Below are 19,288 nucleotides of genomic sequence, written 5' to 3' on the forward strand. Positions count from 1 at the left end.
TGATTGTTCCCTGCATCAGAAGTCGTCCATTTTGATAAGTATCCCTTGTATTGAGAATGGGCTGGTCCAGTTACGATACACTCGTCCGGTAACGTGATGTTTCTCGGTTATGATGTGTATCGTCCTCAGAGAAAAAAAGCGGTAAATCAAGAAGACAATTGTGAAGAAAGTATTGTAGTAAATATGCTAGAGGTGAAATGCCTGAAGAAGGCTTTCCACGACTCTAGCAATATCAAATGCGATAAATGAATCGTTGGTTGTTTTTTTTTAAACAACGATTTCCTTACCAATCTCTGGGTAAAACAGAGTACGAATAGCAAAGGGAATGTTTCGCTACCAAAGTTGTAAATATTCATTTGCGCACACCCCCTTGCACATGACATTACTTTTATAAAGACGACGAACTCTGTTCTAAATGGTTTCAGAACTAGACAGGGTGATCAGATGTGTGTGTGTGTGTGTGTGTGTGTGTGTGTGTGATTTGGATTTTCAACGTAGCTTTAACAATTTTTCAGTCATATCGCTACGATGTCTGCGGTTCGGCAATTTATAGTGATGCCTAGCACTAGGACATCATGCCTCAGAGATGTAGCATCATGTCCGACCCAGTCACATTATCTTAACACCAGGCCGACCAGTCCTAACACTAGCCTATTAATGCAGAGCGCCTAGCGAGGCAGCTGTTAGTACCATTTTTATAAGTCTTTGATATAACTCGGCCGGGTTTCGAAACCGCGACCTCCCGCATCCGAGGCGGACGCTCTAACCACTAGGCCACCAGAGTAGTCATGCTCAAAAATAAAAATGAGGAACTTAATACAAAGTTATAATGTTTATTAGGTGTAAGGATATGGAACTTAGTTCTGTATTTTCCAAAAACTGCAGAAGACGTACAGGTGCAAAAATAATGAGCTCAACATATTCTTTGAACTAAGAGTGTGTGAAGTGTAAAGGTTAAAAACTTTTCTTGGAAACTATGCAAGGTACCAGAGAGTGATGTCCTCAGTTTATGAAACGAAATGGTGAAAACTCCTTTCGATCTGTTTTCAGAGGTACTCCGTGTGTCTCAGTGTAGAACGTATGTTCTTCATCTTCATGAAGCAGCACGGTATTATGAGTGTATAATCTATGAATTTAGTTATACATGTTCTAATGTGTTCACATATTAACAGCGTTGAACTCCATGATATATGTGTTCGGAACTGTACAAACTAATAAAGTATAAAGATGAGGAGGAAATCAGTTCTACGAGTTCCGCGTGTTATTAGAACTACATAATAAGTACAAATGTGGAGGGAAGAGCCTCAGTTCAGCATGTTGTTTATTTAGATCGAAATCGGTGTGACTGAATTGTTCTTGCTGTTGCTTTAGGGTTTAACGCCATTTTGAAGCACAAGATAGGCTATACATGGTGGAGGAAGAACCCGGGGAAACCCCTAAAAGAACCACCGACCCACGAGAAACTTTTGGCAAGCTTTCTCACATACCCACATTGGCCGAACCCGAGACTCAAGCGCTTTAGACCATTCGCCCACTCGGGGTCCCGTGTGACTGTTTAAAGGTCATGAGATGACAAGTCCATAAAAGTGTAAATAGGCGGAACTCAGTATCACACCTCTCAGTCTAAATGTGAGGACTTCGATCCCATATAAGCAAGGGTAAATTTGAGGAACTAAGTATGATATGGACAAGTGTAAACGGGAGGAATTCAGTACCATATGTCCTTAGTGTAAATGTGAGGAACTCAGTAACATATGTCCTTGGGTTAAATATGACGAACTCAGTAACGTATGTCCTTAACGTAAATATGACGAACTCAGTAACATATGTCCTTTGTGTAAATGTACGGAACTCATTAATATATGTCTATAGTGTAAATGGAAAGAACTCATATGTGCAAGTGTAAAGTAACACAGTACCATATGTCCTTAGTGTAAATGTAACTCAATACATTTGTACAAGTGTAGATGCGAGGAATTCACTCAGTACCATATGTACTTAGTGTAAATGTGAAAAAATCGGTACTATATATCCTTAGTGTAAATGTGAAGAACTCAGTAACCTATGTCCTTAGTGTAAATGTGAGGGACTCACACAGTACCATATGTCCTTAGTGTAAATGTGAGGAACTCGCTCAGTACCATATGTCATTAGTGTAAACGTGAGGAACTCAGTACAATATGTCCTTAGTGTAAATGTCAGGAACTCATTAACATATGCCATTAGTGTAAATGTGAGGAACTCAGTATCATATCTCCATAGTGTAAATGTCAGGAACTCAGTACAATATGCCATCAGTGTAAATGTGAGAGCTCAGTACAATATGTCCTTAGTGTAAACGTGAGGAACTCAGTACAATATGTCCTAAGTGTATATGTCAGGAACTCGGTACCATATGCCATTAGTGTAAATGTGAGGAACTCAGTACAATATGTCATTAGTGTAAATGTGAGGAACTTACTCAGTACAATATGTCCTTATGTCCTTAGTGTAAACGTGAGGAACTCAGTACAATATGTCTATAGTGCGTGCGTGCGTGCGTGCGTGTGTGTTTGTGTGTGTGTGTGTGTGTGATAATGTATCTAATAAATTCATATTATAGACCTGAAATGCCCGGAGTTTCCATTGGAGTGTATAAACGATGGCTATGTAGCTTATATTCACAACAAGTGTGTATGTCGCTGTCCTCCAGGCTTAAACTACGAGACAGGATGTGCCACGCCCCAGAATACAGGTAATCAAAATTTCAAACCGGTCCACTTTAACGTTTAAATTAATAATTTTAAAAAAAAATATTTATTAATAATCTCATGGAACAACCAAATTAATGAGATGTACCAATAATTTATGCAAAAGAATAAATCTAATACTAATGGTAAATTTGTTGTATCTTTGCTCATAGTAACCCTTGTTTTACACTGTAATTCAATGAAGAAAGCTACGCATTGTCAAAGATGTTTACTCTACAGTGGTAGAAACCTTAGATATCTTTGGAAATTCATACAATAATAATTTTATAAATCTTCGCAAAATTCGTATAATATGACCTCACAATTTTCTCAGTAAAAGTCTGTACATGTCGTATGAATGTGAATAACGGTCATGTATTTTGTGGATTTTTGGGACAATGAATTCCATCGATATTCCAATCCTCCAATACCAGATGTTATTTTTTAAGATACAAAAATATATACGTACATAAATAAATGTTTCTAAGTATGTCAGTATGCTTGCAATAGCGAGTTATTACTGCGGCATGTGTTACTTTTGTTTATTTTGCCCTTGCATCGTAATAGTTAAATGAACTATATTATTCTTAGGATCATTGTAGGGACTCTCAATTTTTACGACTAAATTCGCTGAAAGATTTATCTAATAGTTTTAACAGAATATTCAGATATCTGCAATAGTTTTAACAAAATATTCAAATGTGTCCAATAGTTTTAACAGAATATTCACCTATGTACAACAGTTTTAACCACAGGGGCTCGTATCGTTGCTTATAATTTACCTGTCACAAATGTACTATATAATTACTATAGTATGTTTATGACAGGTAAATTGTAAGCAATTATACGAGCCCCTGTGGTCTTAAGCAGAATGTTCAGATATGCCCAAATAGTTTCAACAGAATAGTCATATATGTCCAATATTTTTAACAAAATATTCAGAATGTTCGGAGTATTCAGATTGATCAGAGACCATTGTGTATGCTGTGATCTTTCTTCTCAGCCACCTGGCCTGTGGGCCTGTACTCGCTGTTAAAGCCAGTGTCCGGCTGTCCCCCCGGATTTGAGGAGGGATGGACACGGTTGTGGACAAACCAGTTTGGGAAGCACTCGAGTCTGGACATTTCCCCTCAGTTTCACTCCGCCGGAAGATTTGGCCACAACTATCTGACCTTCAGCTACTGCAGCAAGACGTATAAGCACCATCCCGGCACGGAGACGAGCTGGCCACAAGGGAACTACTGTACCTTCAGGTTTAATACCACGTGCTCACCAGGTGAGGACTCCACTGACACAAATATATTACATTTGCGCCTGCCACTATTTCAATTTGAACGATATATCGGTCATATCGTTTTCATATATTCTAACGTATTTATATCAACGGTGCTACGAAGAAAGTATAACACATGAAATAAAGTATTATTCTCACTTTTCCCAAAAATGCTTAAATAGCCGTTGCATTGAAGTAAAATGGTATTAAGAGCCCTTATTTAAAAACAAAAAGCTCCCGACATTAATAAGGATGCTGGTTTTTACGGCTCTAATTTGGATTCACTGCATGATTGTATCAAATAGTGTCCAGATTTATGAATTCCATTGTAGCCTTCAATAAATACATATATTCTAACGTATTTATATCAACGGTGCTACGAAGAAAGTATAACACATGAAATAAAGTATTATTCTCACTTTTCCCAAAAATGCTTAAATAGCCGTTGCATTGAAGTAAAATGGTATTAAGAGCCCTTATTTAAAAACAAAAAGCTCCCGACATTAATAAGGATGCTGGTTTTTACGGCTCTAATTTGGATTCACTGCATGATTGTATCAAATAGTGTCCAGATTTATGAATTCCATTGTAGCCTTCAATAAATACAGAAGCCACGTCCACGCACTAGGCAGCTTAATTCGATACTGCACTGAACAGTATAAAATACTTGTAGCTACTACATACACAGAATGTGATGCTTATGGATAATACAAAAACGATGTTGAAAATGTTATCTGTATAGAACCACGTGTCATATATACGGTTCTTCTTCAGTCTGCCCGTTTCATAATACCCAAGTTAACGTACTATATAAAACTTTACCGTGTATTGCACTGCTTTTACCATAAAATATATGTGAAGTTATTTTGGTGAAATGTAGCTGTTCAGTGAATACAAAATGCTGCTACAAATGGACATGAACATTTATATAATAAGCACTGATGCCTAACAACAGGAATCGATTGTAAATTTCAGGCTTTCAATCAGTTAATGCAAGATATGGCACACCATCTTCATTCTACAATATCACGGACGTTGGTGTTCTACCGGACCACAGTTTTCAAGGATCACTGAAAGTTGGAATGTGCTGCAGAAATGATGGAAACATTGACGTTCCAGTATCTTTACCGACCCATACTCCTTTCATCCTATTCAAGAATAACCATCATTCATGTCAGCAAGTTGAAAGTAAGTATAAAAGCAACGCTTTCCGTCATAAAAACAAAGATGAAGAAACAAATGCATCGTAATTGATCCTTAAAAACCAATTGTACGAAGCAAGACCGAAACCTTAAAAAAAATCGTTATTAACTCGATATTAATTCTATATCAGATTGTCCTTGTAAACGACAATTTCTTTTTCTTTAACAGACATGACGATAATAGAAGAACACATAGACTGGGACCACTCTACATTCGACCCCTCGGTGCTTGCTGGTCGGAGTTTACATTCGAAAAGAGACGACCAGTACCTGACTAAACTTCAGTATTGTTACTATACCCCAGCACCAGCAGGTACATATATATATATATAAACGGGTACTTCAGCAAGTCTGGTTAAAACAAAGATTTATTAAATATCACCAGCTAATTTATTACGTATAATCTATATGTAATTAACTTCTATAAAAAGAAGTTTAAATGGGAAAGAGCAATAAACAAAATATAAAGTGTGTGTGCGTCTATAAAAAATATTCTGCATTAGTTGATTGTTCAGTTTAAATTAGAAGTCGAAAGGAAAATATTTGACCTGGCATAACCATCACAAATTACTTATCAATCTATAGCTTGCAAACCAAATGTGTTGCTGCCTATATAAAGAAAAATGAATACTTTTTCAAACAATTTATAATACGTAATTAAGTTTTGTATATTTCATAAAATGATCAATACTGTATAATAATCTAGAACTTTCATGCATTAGAGGTAAAATGTAGTAGACATAAATCTAGTCTACAGGAACAAGTATTTGAAAAGTTCTCAATATACTTTTGTTCCTATGAATCTATCAATAAATTTAATACCAATCGATACATAAAAGCATGGTCTGCAGCTACATGTACAGCATCCCCAACACCTGCAGATATAAGCGTGTAAGGTAACATATGTAAATGACAGTCACAGAAAATGTCTTAAGAAGGAGAAACAATTCTGCTATTGAGCATTGAACATGCTGTACAACTTGGGCGCCTTTAGGGTACTCTGATATCAAAGCCGACTTCGATAAAGTTTACGGATGTAATTCTCTATAATATCATGTCATGTGGGTTGGTTTCATCATTTTAAAAGAGTATCGCGAATCCATGTATGACCAACGTTGTTTAGTCTCGTTGTTTGCGATTGGTGAGTGGGAGGTGGCTGCTGTAAAGGGGCAATTGATGAAGATCATCGATACACAGTGGAAGATATATTTTATTATCACAGACATTGTTGACGGATAATCATCAACAGATTGAAGTGGCCAAACATATACTCGTCAAATATGAAAAGTGTGACAAGAGACGATTGAATGATACTGAAACAAGAAACGATTGAATGACATTGTAACAAGAGATGAAACAAAATGGATTTACTCTTCTGAATTCAGTTCAAGAGAAACTGACAAAGCTTGATCAGAGAAAACAAGCAAAGACCAAAAATCACTCGACGTAATCGGACTGTCTAGCGAGTTCTGTTAGCATTATTTTAATGCCAAAAGCACGGTGATCAACGTACCTGTGTCTGACACTGTTGGACATTTTTCAGCTCCCAAAGAACTGCCAAAAGTTGTGAAAGACCACCCAACCACCAAGTCCATGGTACTCAGAATTTTGAAAATCCCCTTCCTAACGACACTGTCGCTACTCTAATCCTCGTTGCTTATCTAAGTTGTATACATACCGTTTGAACTGACTTATTTAAGTGAATACGATATATCATGTTTTAGCATCAGCATCGGAAGAACAGTGTGGAGATGTGATAAACCTATCAGACGCTCAGAAGTGGAAAACGTTTACTACGCCAAATTATCCGCAGAATTATCATGGCACAAAAACATGCACCTGGTTTATCAAGGTGAGCATTATTGCCATTACCAGGATTTTACCGGTTTCAATACAAATATCATCTTGTTGAAGATTTTGAAACTTGATAATTGACACTCGAGGGGGACTATAAAGTCTCAGTAGAGAAAAAAAAAACAAACGTCGAGTCCAACCGCAAACAACATACACTCAGATCAGGCACATAATGCAGATCAGAGTATATGTTGTTTGTTCTATTGATTACTGCTGACAAACTGCATAGACCCAGTTCATGCTCAAGAAAAATCTGAGTGTCTTGAGTTTGCAGCTGGACTCGCTCATAGACATTAATTTCCATCGAGATTGGTCGGTATGATAATAACATGAATCAGTTTTCAAAAATACGATTATGCAAGCACAAAATCAAAGTAATTGAATGTGCGCTAGTGATATCTCACATATCCTCGTTAAAACAATCTAATATTAACAGCAGTTCCAATTTTCGCAGAAAAAACCTACAACAGCGCCTTTCTATAGACAAAGAGTTATTAGTGTCTGCCTCGTATATATTACGTAACTGATTGTCAGACGTTCACAATTAGTTTTATTAATTGACCATGGTCAGTTTTAGAAATTTTATGTTCTTTTATAGTCAAATCGTCATAAAATGATATGTGTGTAAGTGAAGTTTAATTAGATTAATATTGACGAAATTAAAGTTCTCTATTTGACCGACACACTTGACTGGATCCGTAATTGTGCTCAACATATTTCGAGTTTTCTTCTCTTTTCGCAGTAAATTGAATTTTCTTCTCTATCCTCGATGAAAATGTACATTATGCCAAACAATACGCATGTGCATCTCACATGACGAGCACGTGATACCAGTCATTCACTCAATTCACTTAAGCAATATGTAATTGTAATCGAAAGATTAATCATATCTCCACTAAATAATACTGGGGTAAACTATCTAAAATTGAGGTTGGAAGAAAATTAATTAAATTCTGAATATGTCTTACAGGGCCCTGCCAACAGCAAAATCGTGCTGAATTTTCACGACTTTGGTGTGTACAAGTCAGGAAGCAACGACTGCGCAGGCCATGTTGAAATTCGTTACAGCCTACCGGGACAACCGGGTGTTAAGTAAGATAATACGAATTCATTAAATTATATTTACAATATATTTCTGCAATCACACTTGCATACTGAACGTTTGATACTCTTAGCTCTGACACGACCCTATGTGACCGACTCCGAGGACCTGCACTTAAACTTTGTTGAGGTCAAAACTCATTTCAAAGCTTGTTACTAAAACTTGAAGCTGAGAAAGTGTGTACAAAAATAGTATCAAGCAGTCTGCCATACAAAATCAAATCAAAATAATGAGGCTTTTTTCTGTTGAAATACACACATAAATTGATTCTATTTTGGTTAGTTTATATATTATGCCCCCTTCAAAAGTGATTGCATTTTCTGTCGTTCATTGATGTCAGTTTATGTATACATAATTACGAAATATTCTAAATATAAATCTTAGAAATGGTATCGGTACATGTGCACTCAATCAAAATGAAACGAATTTGATTATTAAATTACTTTTATGACCAAAAGATATTGCAGACGAGCTATCAATGCTTTTAACCTTGTTTCAACCAAGATTACAAGTAATGAGCACTTAGAACTGACATTATTTGTAATCATATCTTTATTTTTAAGAGTTAACATCAGGCCGCCTTGCAAATATATTATGTGCATTTTGTTTTTTCTTTTTAGCTTAGGATTGTGAGTTCTATTCTTACACGTTATTGTATGACGGCGGCTTTCTGGTCAATACGTTTCGCATGTTCTAAATTATATTAGCCCATGGCAATGCGTGTGGTGCCAGTAGCTTGTACTTCATTGATGGACGTTTTCAAGTGAATATTGATAAATGAGGGCAGACGTTGTCTGCTCTATGCGGTGGTAATGACCTATAGGTGTTATAAGAGAGAGAGAGAGAGAGAGAGAGAGAGAGAGAGTTTAGCAAGAAACGTGAAGGATAGACATTAACAATTCATATTCATCATATAATTCTATAAAAGAACAACAAAAGGAAATATGTCGTTGGGGAAAACATTAATCAATGTGAGGACAATCTAGTTTTCAATGAGATGGAGAGGAAGGAAAGAACGAAAGAGAAGAAAAAGAGTGAATAGCGTTTCAAACTAATCCAGAGGATAAAATGAAATGAAAAACTTTGAAAACTGCTTGTACTTCATTGAGCCATTTTGTTAATGAAGAAGGAAAAAATACCGAATTGCAAAAAGATCTAAATGAATCAATTCGTGGAAGAAAAAAAGGAGAGAAAATATACCATAAACCTCCTTAAACATTGGTCAACAAATTAAATTCTGAAATACACGATAGTAGTGTCCTCCGTCTATTTTGGTTGACATATAATTGCAATATTTTCCAATTTCCGCATTCCTCACTCCAGAACAATTTGAATAAGTCAAGGTATAAATTCCGCTTAACTCATCCTAGAACAATATAGATAAGTCACAGAAGTGAAAGCATAGGAATATCTCCAGGGGGTTGGACTGCTACAAGTTTAGCACTTTAAATCAATTACAAGACATGGGTATTATCATGTGAAAAGTCGAAATAGTTAGCGAGCTGTATAATGACAAATGATATAGCATTAGAATTTTTTTAAATAAAAAAGAGAAACAGGGGATGTTGAAAATGAGGCGCATAGGCGAAAAGTGTGACCTAGGTCAAAAAGAGAGTTGATCATATAAATGAGAAATAAAGACGTGATCATATAATGAATCAGACAATATTTTCTTCTGTGATAACAGTGATAATGTAGTGTGGTAGATTCAAAGGGTATTAACAGAGAAAACCGAGGCGCTGAAGCGCATTCGATTTCTCTGCCAGTACCCTTTGTGGGTTTTAACGTTATTTTTCAGCACATAATAAGTTATATATTGCTGACAGTATATTTGGTGGAGGAAGAACAGGGGCAAAGTCCGGGAGGAACCACCTACCCACAGGAAGCTGCTGGCAAAGCTTTCTCAAATACTCACATTATCTAAGCCTAGAATATAACCCACGCGGACAGAGGTCAGATGCCAGTGATCTGTAAAGACGAACGTCTTATTGTTGACACTCCTTTGCCCCATCCCAGCACATAGAGCTGGTTAGGACGTCTTAGACCCCTTCCGGGGCCACATGGGATAAACTATTCTGAATGACATGATATCGTTAAGTTATTGGTACTTGTATTAGACAGCTTTAGAATTGTAGTTATTGGTACTTGTATTAGACAGCTATAGAATTGTAGTTATTGGTATTTGTATTAGACAGCTATAGAATTGTAGATTTTGGTACTTGTATTAGACAGCTGTAGAATTGTAAAGTTATTGGTACTTGTATTAGACAGCTATAGAATTGTCGTTATTGATTTGATTCTTGTTATGCAGGTACTGCGGCAATGGCTTCAAGAAGTCCATCATGAGTAACACGAATATGGTGTCACTAACTCTTCATGCAGCACCACAGCAAACAAAGCAAACTTTCAATGCGACTGTTACTCTAGTCCGAGGTATAATCATCGCTTTTCATCACCCTTGAAAAGAAATACGCAGTCCATTTAAAAAAGTATAGAATTTCAATGTATTTTAGTTACCATTCCAATGTGGACAATGGTTTGTTTGGTTTGCTTCATTTGTTACTTTCTCTACGCCTTATTTTATGTATTATGTCATATGTAATGTGGGTGACAAAATATCATATTGAGTATGTTTTACTGATTTGTGTATTCTAATTTCAATCACTAACACAAGAAGTAATAGTCAGTGCTTACACTGACAATACAAATGACTATTTGCTTTCCATGGGCAAGTAAGTTTAAAAACAATAAGCTGTATTTATTGTGACTGTTCTTGTGATAGATTTTGTTTTATCAGTGTGTTTGCAATTTTACTTTTCCATCTTATAAAAATCATAGATACAGCGTATAATGGATATTTTTTTTTATTTTGTTCTGTTTCCTCGTCTAAGCGTTGTTCCACAACCTGGTCATTGTAGATTCCGATATGTGCTACACAAATGGCGCCAAGGACGGCAGTTACGCGGGTAAAGTGAACTACGGCCGTTACTTTGAGACCTGCCTTTCCTGGGACAAAGTTACCAATTGTCCTCACCATATGTTCAACAATAAGTACGTATACCTTGAAATCAGTTAATCAACGAAATTATAATAATCAATACAAATGTAATAAAATGTTTAGATAAACTACATAAAGTACTCAAAGTCTGAAAAGCATGCGAAAAAAGAAATGAAGCCATCGGTGGGCATTGTAAGATAATAATACTAATACTACTAATAATAAAGATTTTATTTAGCATACCAGTGGACCAGCATATTGAAAACGTTTTTAAAGAATACTTTCTTTGGCCTTCGTATAAGGTAAATTTTAACTTCTAACAGACCTTAACTTGGGAGTGTCATCAGCATCTCTTATGTGAAATGGTAAAATATGTTGCATAGACAGGAATGGCTTTTCTGAGCACTTTATACATAAATTTGGCCTTTCTAAGGAATATTCATTCATATATTGTTCAAATACTTATATTTTTCAATCCGTCATGGAAATTCTCTATACATTTATCTAGAATTAAATGGCATGCTCTCTTTAGGAGTCTTGGAATTGTTTTTGTGTTTGAATTAGAGGTATAACCCCCAAAATACAATATAATAGTCATGATATGGCTGAATATAACTTGTATAAAACATGACCTATACTGAAATGGAATATATGATTTGATTTCCTCGGTAGTCAAAGATAAGAATTAACCTTTTTGGAAACATGTTTCATGGGAATAGACCAAATAAGATTGCTATATATGAACACAAAAAGAATTTTATCATGAGAGGTCATATTACGTCTCATATTGTCAAATCACATTTGCAGTTTGTTGCTATCTAGATTCACTCGTTTTTGTTGTGTTGTAACTAGTAGGTTTTTCCCCCTAGATTTATAAGCATACTGATTTCCTTGTACCATATTTTAAGTCTTTTAATTACATATTGCAAATTATTTTTTAGAACAGTTTTGGTTTTACCCGACTCAGATAGTGTTGTATTATCAGCACAGAGGTCAGTGGAACAAATTAAATTTCATCTCTTAAGAGTTAAATCACTGATAAATAGGATGAATAACAGAGGTCTTAGGATAAAGCCCTATGGTACTCCACAATTAAAACTTTTACTTTCAGAAAATTTACCGTTTAAAGATACTTTTGCACTCAATCGGTTACGTAAGATGTAAACCAGTTAAGGGAGTTTTCATTGTAATAATAGATTTTCAGTTTTTCAAGCGAAATATCATGGTCGGCAAGATCAAAAGCTTTAACGGTGCCTACCATTTCTTCTTTATCTAATGCTTTCCGACATTTATCAGTCATAATTATAAGCGCAATTTCACACTGGTGATTCCGTCCAAGGTCAGAATTATTATCATGAATAAGATCATAAGTTTGTAGAAAGTTGAGAAAAGAATCATGTAAATGTTTTCTAGTAATTTGGAAATACATGGAAGAATAGAGATGGGTATGTAGTTATTTACCTTATCTTTTGTTCCAGCTTTATACAGTGGTGTTACCTTGGCATATTTACATGTCTGTGGAAATTTATTAGACCTAATACATTCATTGCAAATGAAAGCTATACTCTATAATATAGCAGTTGCGGCTACCTTCGTTCAATCATATCATGTCCTGTCGCTTTAAGCTCATCCATTTATAAAAATATATTTCAACTCAGATTCAGGGTTCATTTAATGAATTTCAAACTTTATTTTGTGCGGGAATTGTTAGCACAAAATCTGTTTGAATTCCAGATGATAAGATGAAGTTTAGGGTTCTTTAAAATTTTCAGAAGTTTGAACACAAGTCATTAAAATATAAGAGATGTCAGTTTGATTATCAGTATAAATGCCCTCATGATTGTGGGATAAATTTTCAGATTCACTCTTACATTTCCCTGCAGTGAACTCTGTAAAATCTCTCCAGTTACCTTTTGGGTTATTTCTATTTTCATCCAGCACTTTTTGATAGTGTGCTTGTTTCACTTGACGTATCATTTTGTTGAACTTTATTCCTCCGAATTGCATATGTAATTTGATTTCCTATATATTTTATACGGTGTCTTTGCTTTATTGTATCTAGAATTTCTCGAAAGAAAGTCAGGCTGGTGTTGGTCTTCCTTTATGCTGTGTTCTTTTAAAGATACATGATTGTTGACTGTTTCTATGAAAATATATATTCAAGTACCTAAAATAGCATCAATATGTTCAAAGATATGGACTGTGTTACATGGAATCTGTTTCAGATTTTCCAGGAATTTAATTGTATCAAAGTTTTGAAAAGATCTACAGGTAATTGGTTTATGGATATTGTGGGGTTTGGTAGGGTTGGGGTGGGGTGCTCCCAATACATTATTTAAATTACTATGGAAGTCCCACCCAGGCTCGATGTTGTAGGAAGTGAAATTAGTGATATAGAGAGGTAAAGCTCCGATCCCACAATCAGCAATGCCGACAGTTAAATTATTGAGAACACAAAGGTGAAATTCAAAAGAATAACAATTTAATACAATTCATTATTCAAATGATAATAATTTCCTAATCACTCTTCTTCCTCTCGACCAAGAGATAGCCTATTGCATCCTGTGATTTATAGTGTGAGATCGCTTTTCCACCTGTCCTTGTTTTCTACTCATCTGTATCTCTCCTATCCCGCCAATTCCTTCTCTCCTTCCGACTTCCCTCCTAACTCCTTCTCCTTGACTGCTTTTCTCCAATTTTTCATCCTCGACTCCTTTTCCTCCTCCTCCTTGACTCTGCTCTCCGACTAACCTTCGATTCACAATCGACTTCTCCACTAGTCTCTATTCCGTCTCTCTCCTAGAGACTCGGGACTACACCACACCGGAAGTCTGTCCCCTAAAAGCCTCCTTTACGAAGCTTTGTCTTTCCTTGGAATTTCCTAAGTTTACCAGCCAATTCACAAGTGGTTTCCCGGAGTTATTGCTACAACTTTTCAGCACGATGTTTCGCAATTACTGGGGGTTTATAGTCCATCATACTCAGTTAAATTCGGGTTGAAATGGTGACCACACTCTCTCTCTCTCAATTCCGACTGGATATCGATTTTACCCTGTTCTATTCAACTTAGCAGACAATGCTCCGGCCGTCTGTCAACGTGGTGATATTTACGACGCCAATAAGGGTCCTTTGTTATTGAACAAAACTTTCAACGTCCACATGTGATTTTTAACACCCAACAAGCTGGGCTCTCGTAACAATTACGAACAGGACCACTATAGCCGCGGGGTCTAACAAATACACATGGCTTCTAACCAATTCCTTTGTTCCTGACTTACGTAATCGCGGCCAGGCAACGTGACAGATATTATTTATTTTTATTAGCCATTGACTTTACGTGTTAGAAAAATTGCAAAGTGGTCATTGAAACCAATCTATGAAAACATTACTTCCCAAACATTTTGTTTTGTATTGGTATAAGCATGATCTATAAGTATTTTGGAGGTACATGCTGCTCTGGTGGGTTCATTTATCTGTCGTTCTATACCAGACTAAGCAATACAATCCATCCAGTTCAATCTTTTTTATCATTGAGAGGTTTCCGTTTATATCACCTAGAATGTAACATGCCTTTTCTTCATTTGAAGTTTGAATTTTTTGAGGTATTCACACCAATCAGTGTGTGATAGTGGGGGTTTATACACAAAACCAACTAATTAGGGCTTAGATTTTATGGAGTTATCTGTAGCCAAATGGTTTTTGTTTCCTGTATTTATATGTCTTTCCTTCATGTAGTAACAGTACCAGTTTTAAATACACAAGGTGCCCACCTCCTTCCTCTTTCCTATCCCTACGACAAGGTTTGTCTTAGCCATTGATATACAAATGTTCACTGATTTTCTGTGAACATAGTTTCTGAGAGTCTGTCTAGATACCTCTCTGCCTTTCTGTGTCTCTTTTTTGTCAAACATCATTATTATTATTATTATTATTATTATTATTATTATCAGGGACATAGAGTATGATTTGACTGGCAATTACTGTCGAAACCCTAATTCTGGGCTGGGACCATGGTGTTACACTACTGCTGACACCTGTAAACGGACTTACTGCGACGCGTGTCAACTCCGTAAGATATTTGCCTATTTTCAATATTGATAATGGTGAATCAATCATAGGATCATATCCTGTCAGAGAATGTATAAATATGAAAGTTCTGTGTCCAAAGTATCTTCAACAAAATTATCAGGTATTTATGTTTCTGCTCAAATAACCGTTTTCCTGACGATTTAAGTTTCAGGACCTTAAATAAATAAAATTAAAGTGCTTGGATACAAACACAAACTGTTGTGAAATTATTTTGCCACTACCGATTGTATTCAGTTTTGCATTCAAAATCGTCCAAAACAATAATAGGTCCTCAAACCGGGAAGGTGCTGGAAAGTTGTAAATTTTGAACTTGTATTAGGCAAAAATTCGCATTGTGATTATATCATTCCATGCAGATTCTGACCAACACCTGTTTTGCATATGTTCAATAGTTTGTTCATTGTTCCAAGGATATAAATGGCTTTTTTTTTTTTTTAAATCTTTCAGTGAACTGTTACGACATATTTGATGACTGCAATATTTTGATCCGCAATAACTCTAAGTTCTGTCAGTCGAACGAAGAGGCTATGAGAGGGTGTCGAAAAACATGCGGTTTGTGTCAGTCTGTTCCCCAAAGTGGCCCAGGTAACCTGTCTTCTTTTACATGTGTGCTTCAGCTAGGGTTGTGGCTTACATCTTAATGCTATAGTTGTAGTTTAAAGCTCTACGTTGTGTAACAAGATGAACCGGGTTGGGATCAGATTACAATGAAGACACTAAGAATGATAAACAAAAATACTACGTTTATTTATAGATGATTTAAGATGGAAAAAATCATACTCCAAACTCGTGCGCGTAAATTCTAAAACTGGAGTTTTAACACAATGACGCGCACTGAGTTGTGTAACTGACCGATAACTGAAATAATATAACGAAATATAATACGTTTCCTAACTGGAACGAATTGTAAGATGTAATATAAAACTAACAGTCAACAATAAAAAATGAAAGGAAATTTAAAACAAAAGCACAAAAAGAAACAATAATTCACTCACACAGTGATATGTGAATTTCAAAACAATACGGTTTCACTCAAACATTGATAACTGGTTTCATACAAACAGTGAGAATGTTTCACTCAAATAGTGATAACTGCTTTCACATAAACAATGACAATGTTTTCACTCAAACAGTGAATAATGATTTAATGTAAATTTGGACGTGTATCGTGCGGCATCCAATTCATAATCACAAGGTATTTCCAGCCCCACCACTCTGCAGGATGGTCAAGGAACCACCACAAATGGTCTGCCCCTCACGGTCTGCCTAATGATCACTAGAACATCTTGTTCCCTGTAGACCTGTTGAACCTGAAGCTTTCGTCCCTCACCACGAGATCACCACTATCTTCCTCAGGGCCAACGTCACCACCGACAGCAACACACTGGGTAGATACCAACCCAAATTAGCATCATTGCTAAAACAACACCTACAGTAGGGTGCAGACACAAATACACAGCATAGCTCTGTCACTATCGCTACAGCACTCCGTCACTCACTCAGCCCTTCAGCCCTTATCAGCCCTTTACCCCCTTTCAGTTCTACAGCTAGAGATATTTCGCCGTAAAGTGGACCGCTTACTGACAAGACTTTCCGTAATGTGAAACTGGAATGTACCATCAGCCTATATGTACACTCATGGCCGACAAGAGGGGTTGCAATCGGGGATATATACGAATAACACATTTTAATTTTCTAAGAGAATTTTTTTGTTTCAGCAAGAACTTGGAGATGCCCGGGAGTTTCTTACCCGAGAGCCCGTGATCCTCTCTATCGTAAGCACTTCGCTCATGCGGCATAGTGTACCGAACTCACAACATTGACATAATGTATGATATAGATAAGCCATCTCAGGTAACACTGTGCACAAAAATGAAACCCGAGTACATTCTATTCCAAATATTCATTAACATTAACTATACACAGTCCCGTGGGATGTTGCAGTTATGACTGTATTTTACGTCTTTGCGCAACAGTTAAGGTTCTAGCTTGCATATATATGCTACAGTTAGGGTTTCGGTGTGAATCTATGTGCTACAGTAAGGGCTACAGTTTACTTTGTATGTGCTGCAGTTGGGGCTTAATTCTGCATGTCTGTGCTACAGTTATGGCTGTAATATACATCTATGTGCTACAGTAAAGGATTAGCCGTTTATCTGTGCCACAGTTAGTTTATGGATCTACTGGCAATGACACACGATTTTCTGTGTGCCAAGGTTTACCGGCGAAGGAAGGTAAAATATGAACAAAATTATCACGCAAACGTTTGCACACAGGAGAATCATAATATAATCGAAACGATTTTCTTCACAAAAGGCGTGCCATGTTTCCAGTGTTAATATCTTTGAAAATGGTTTAACTTGACAACTAGCAAGCGATAAGTAATTATGACATTAAAAATTACACGTCTGTAAGATAGAGCGAGGCTTGATTACTAAAAGAAATTCATCTTCGTGTCTTTAGTATCTCTTAACTCATTTGCATCATTCTTTTACAAATTCTGAGGTGTTTAACGCCCAATAAGTTCCACATACTTTAACATGTTCTGTGTTTGCATAAATACTTGACACTGAATCTGATTAAAAGAATCTTTTTAAGAGAACATACAATATGATTCATATCCAATCGCCATGATAGGAATCCAGGGTCGTTCCTTATTTCTCTTTGTTTGTCAGTCACTGGCTACTAGCGACATACATTTTATACCAAATGCCTACAAAATGGATTGTTTAATGTAACACAAAAAGATCAGGACTATGGTAATATTTTGATATAACACAAATGTTGGGCTGACATTTGTAGATCCATAGTGGATTACTTAACAGGAATGAGTTATGTATCCACTGTAAAGGTTATATCATGTAACAGGTGTTATATTTTCTTCCTTCTTAATGCATCAGGACCTGATTAAATGATTTCGTTTGAAATGTGTTGGAATATATTCTGCAAATTTAATTCGAGTAATAAAGTTACACCAATGTATACATATTAACAATGAAGTATACCATGCTGCAATATTCTTATAACGTTAATAAAGGACGGACCATTTCGGTCTAGCTATGCCTGAAAGTAAATGTCGGCTGAAAATAATTAGCTACATACACAACAATCTAATTGCGCCAAGTCCTAAGAGTGGGGTTTTTTAAAACATTTTAAGTAATGCAAGTTATTTCACCACGTTTGGCAATATGGTAATATAATACATTTTGTAATAATAAAAGCTTACGTCCATAGCTAAAAATATTATTAAAATCTGTCCACTTTTATGAGATTGATATCAAATGTCTGAATCGGTTGAGTAAGTCACCCTATTTAAGTAAATTTTGATTTGCTTAATTTCTGCCGCCTTTGGGAGTAGAGTTGACGAATTGCCATAACACGAAACGACCAAGCCTATTCATTAACATTGTATTTTCCGTAAAACTAAAGATTTTCTTTTTAAAATCCTACCAGATTATTAAATAATTATTTCCTGTTGATGATTAAAAATTATGAAGTTACTGAACATTGAATTAATACATACAGTGCAAGCTGCCTGTATGTCTAAGGACATCAGCTATTTCTTAGTCAGACAGCACACATTATGTAACGGATCACAAGACTGGTCAGACAACACGTATTATGTAACGGGTCACAGGACTGGTTAGTGGCATTTGCATTTCAAATACACAACTGACTGACTAGGCGGAGTTTGATGATTCGATGTTTGTACAAGATGAATCTTATTGTTTGTGATCAAAATTAACTTATTTTCTATACTTTCCCAATATTTTTTAACCAAATCGACCCAATTCGCAAACCAAGCTTTAATTACACAAATGCTTGTATTTTGTTTTTTGTTTTGCTTTGTTTTGTTTTTTGCATAGACTGTCCATGTTCAAGAATTACATCGAATCATCAGTATATAAGAGCTTAATTGAAATTCATAGCAGTATAATCACGATGTGTCCAGCTTAGTTTTATTCATGATTCATCAGGTTGTTCTGCTCAATTCAACGCAAACACAAAATAATATTTTGAAAATTGGGTCCTTATGGAAGA

At 35.9% G+C, this 19,288-nt stretch overlaps 1 protein-coding gene across 5 annotated transcripts in view; it reads left to right on the forward strand.

Annotated features, from left to right (window-relative positions):
* LOC149800946 (uncharacterized) overlaps positions 1-19,288 on the forward strand; it is a 58,246-nt gene that overhangs the window by 26,009 nt on the left and 12,949 nt on the right. For 4 of the 5 annotated variants that reach the window (XM_089955017.1, XM_089955016.1, XM_089955019.1 and 1 more), the window contains 11 exons: positions 2,603-2,734; positions 3,733-4,005; positions 4,978-5,190; positions 5,374-5,517; positions 6,929-7,056; positions 8,029-8,150; positions 10,472-10,593; positions 11,079-11,211; positions 15,109-15,227; positions 15,695-15,832; positions 16,966-17,022. In XM_089955017.1, coding sequence (XP_089811143.1) covers positions 2,603-2,734; positions 3,733-4,005; positions 4,978-5,190; positions 5,374-5,517; positions 6,929-7,056; positions 8,029-8,150; positions 10,472-10,593; positions 11,079-11,211; positions 15,109-15,227; positions 15,695-15,832; positions 16,966-17,022 — 1,581 coding nt within the window. The remainder of the gene's footprint in view (positions 1-2,602; positions 2,735-3,732; positions 4,006-4,977; positions 5,191-5,373; positions 5,518-6,928; positions 7,057-8,028; positions 8,151-10,471; positions 10,594-11,078; positions 11,212-15,108; positions 15,228-15,694; positions 15,833-16,965; positions 17,023-19,288) is intronic. The other variant, XM_089955018.1, reaches the window with a different exon arrangement.

Source organism: Sinohyriopsis cumingii, chromosome 4, assembly GCF_028554795.1.
Source record: "Sinohyriopsis cumingii isolate HCF-2022 chromosome 4, ASM2855479v2, whole genome shotgun sequence".
Lineage (NCBI taxonomy): Eukaryota > Metazoa > Mollusca > Bivalvia > Unionida > Unionidae > Sinohyriopsis > Sinohyriopsis cumingii.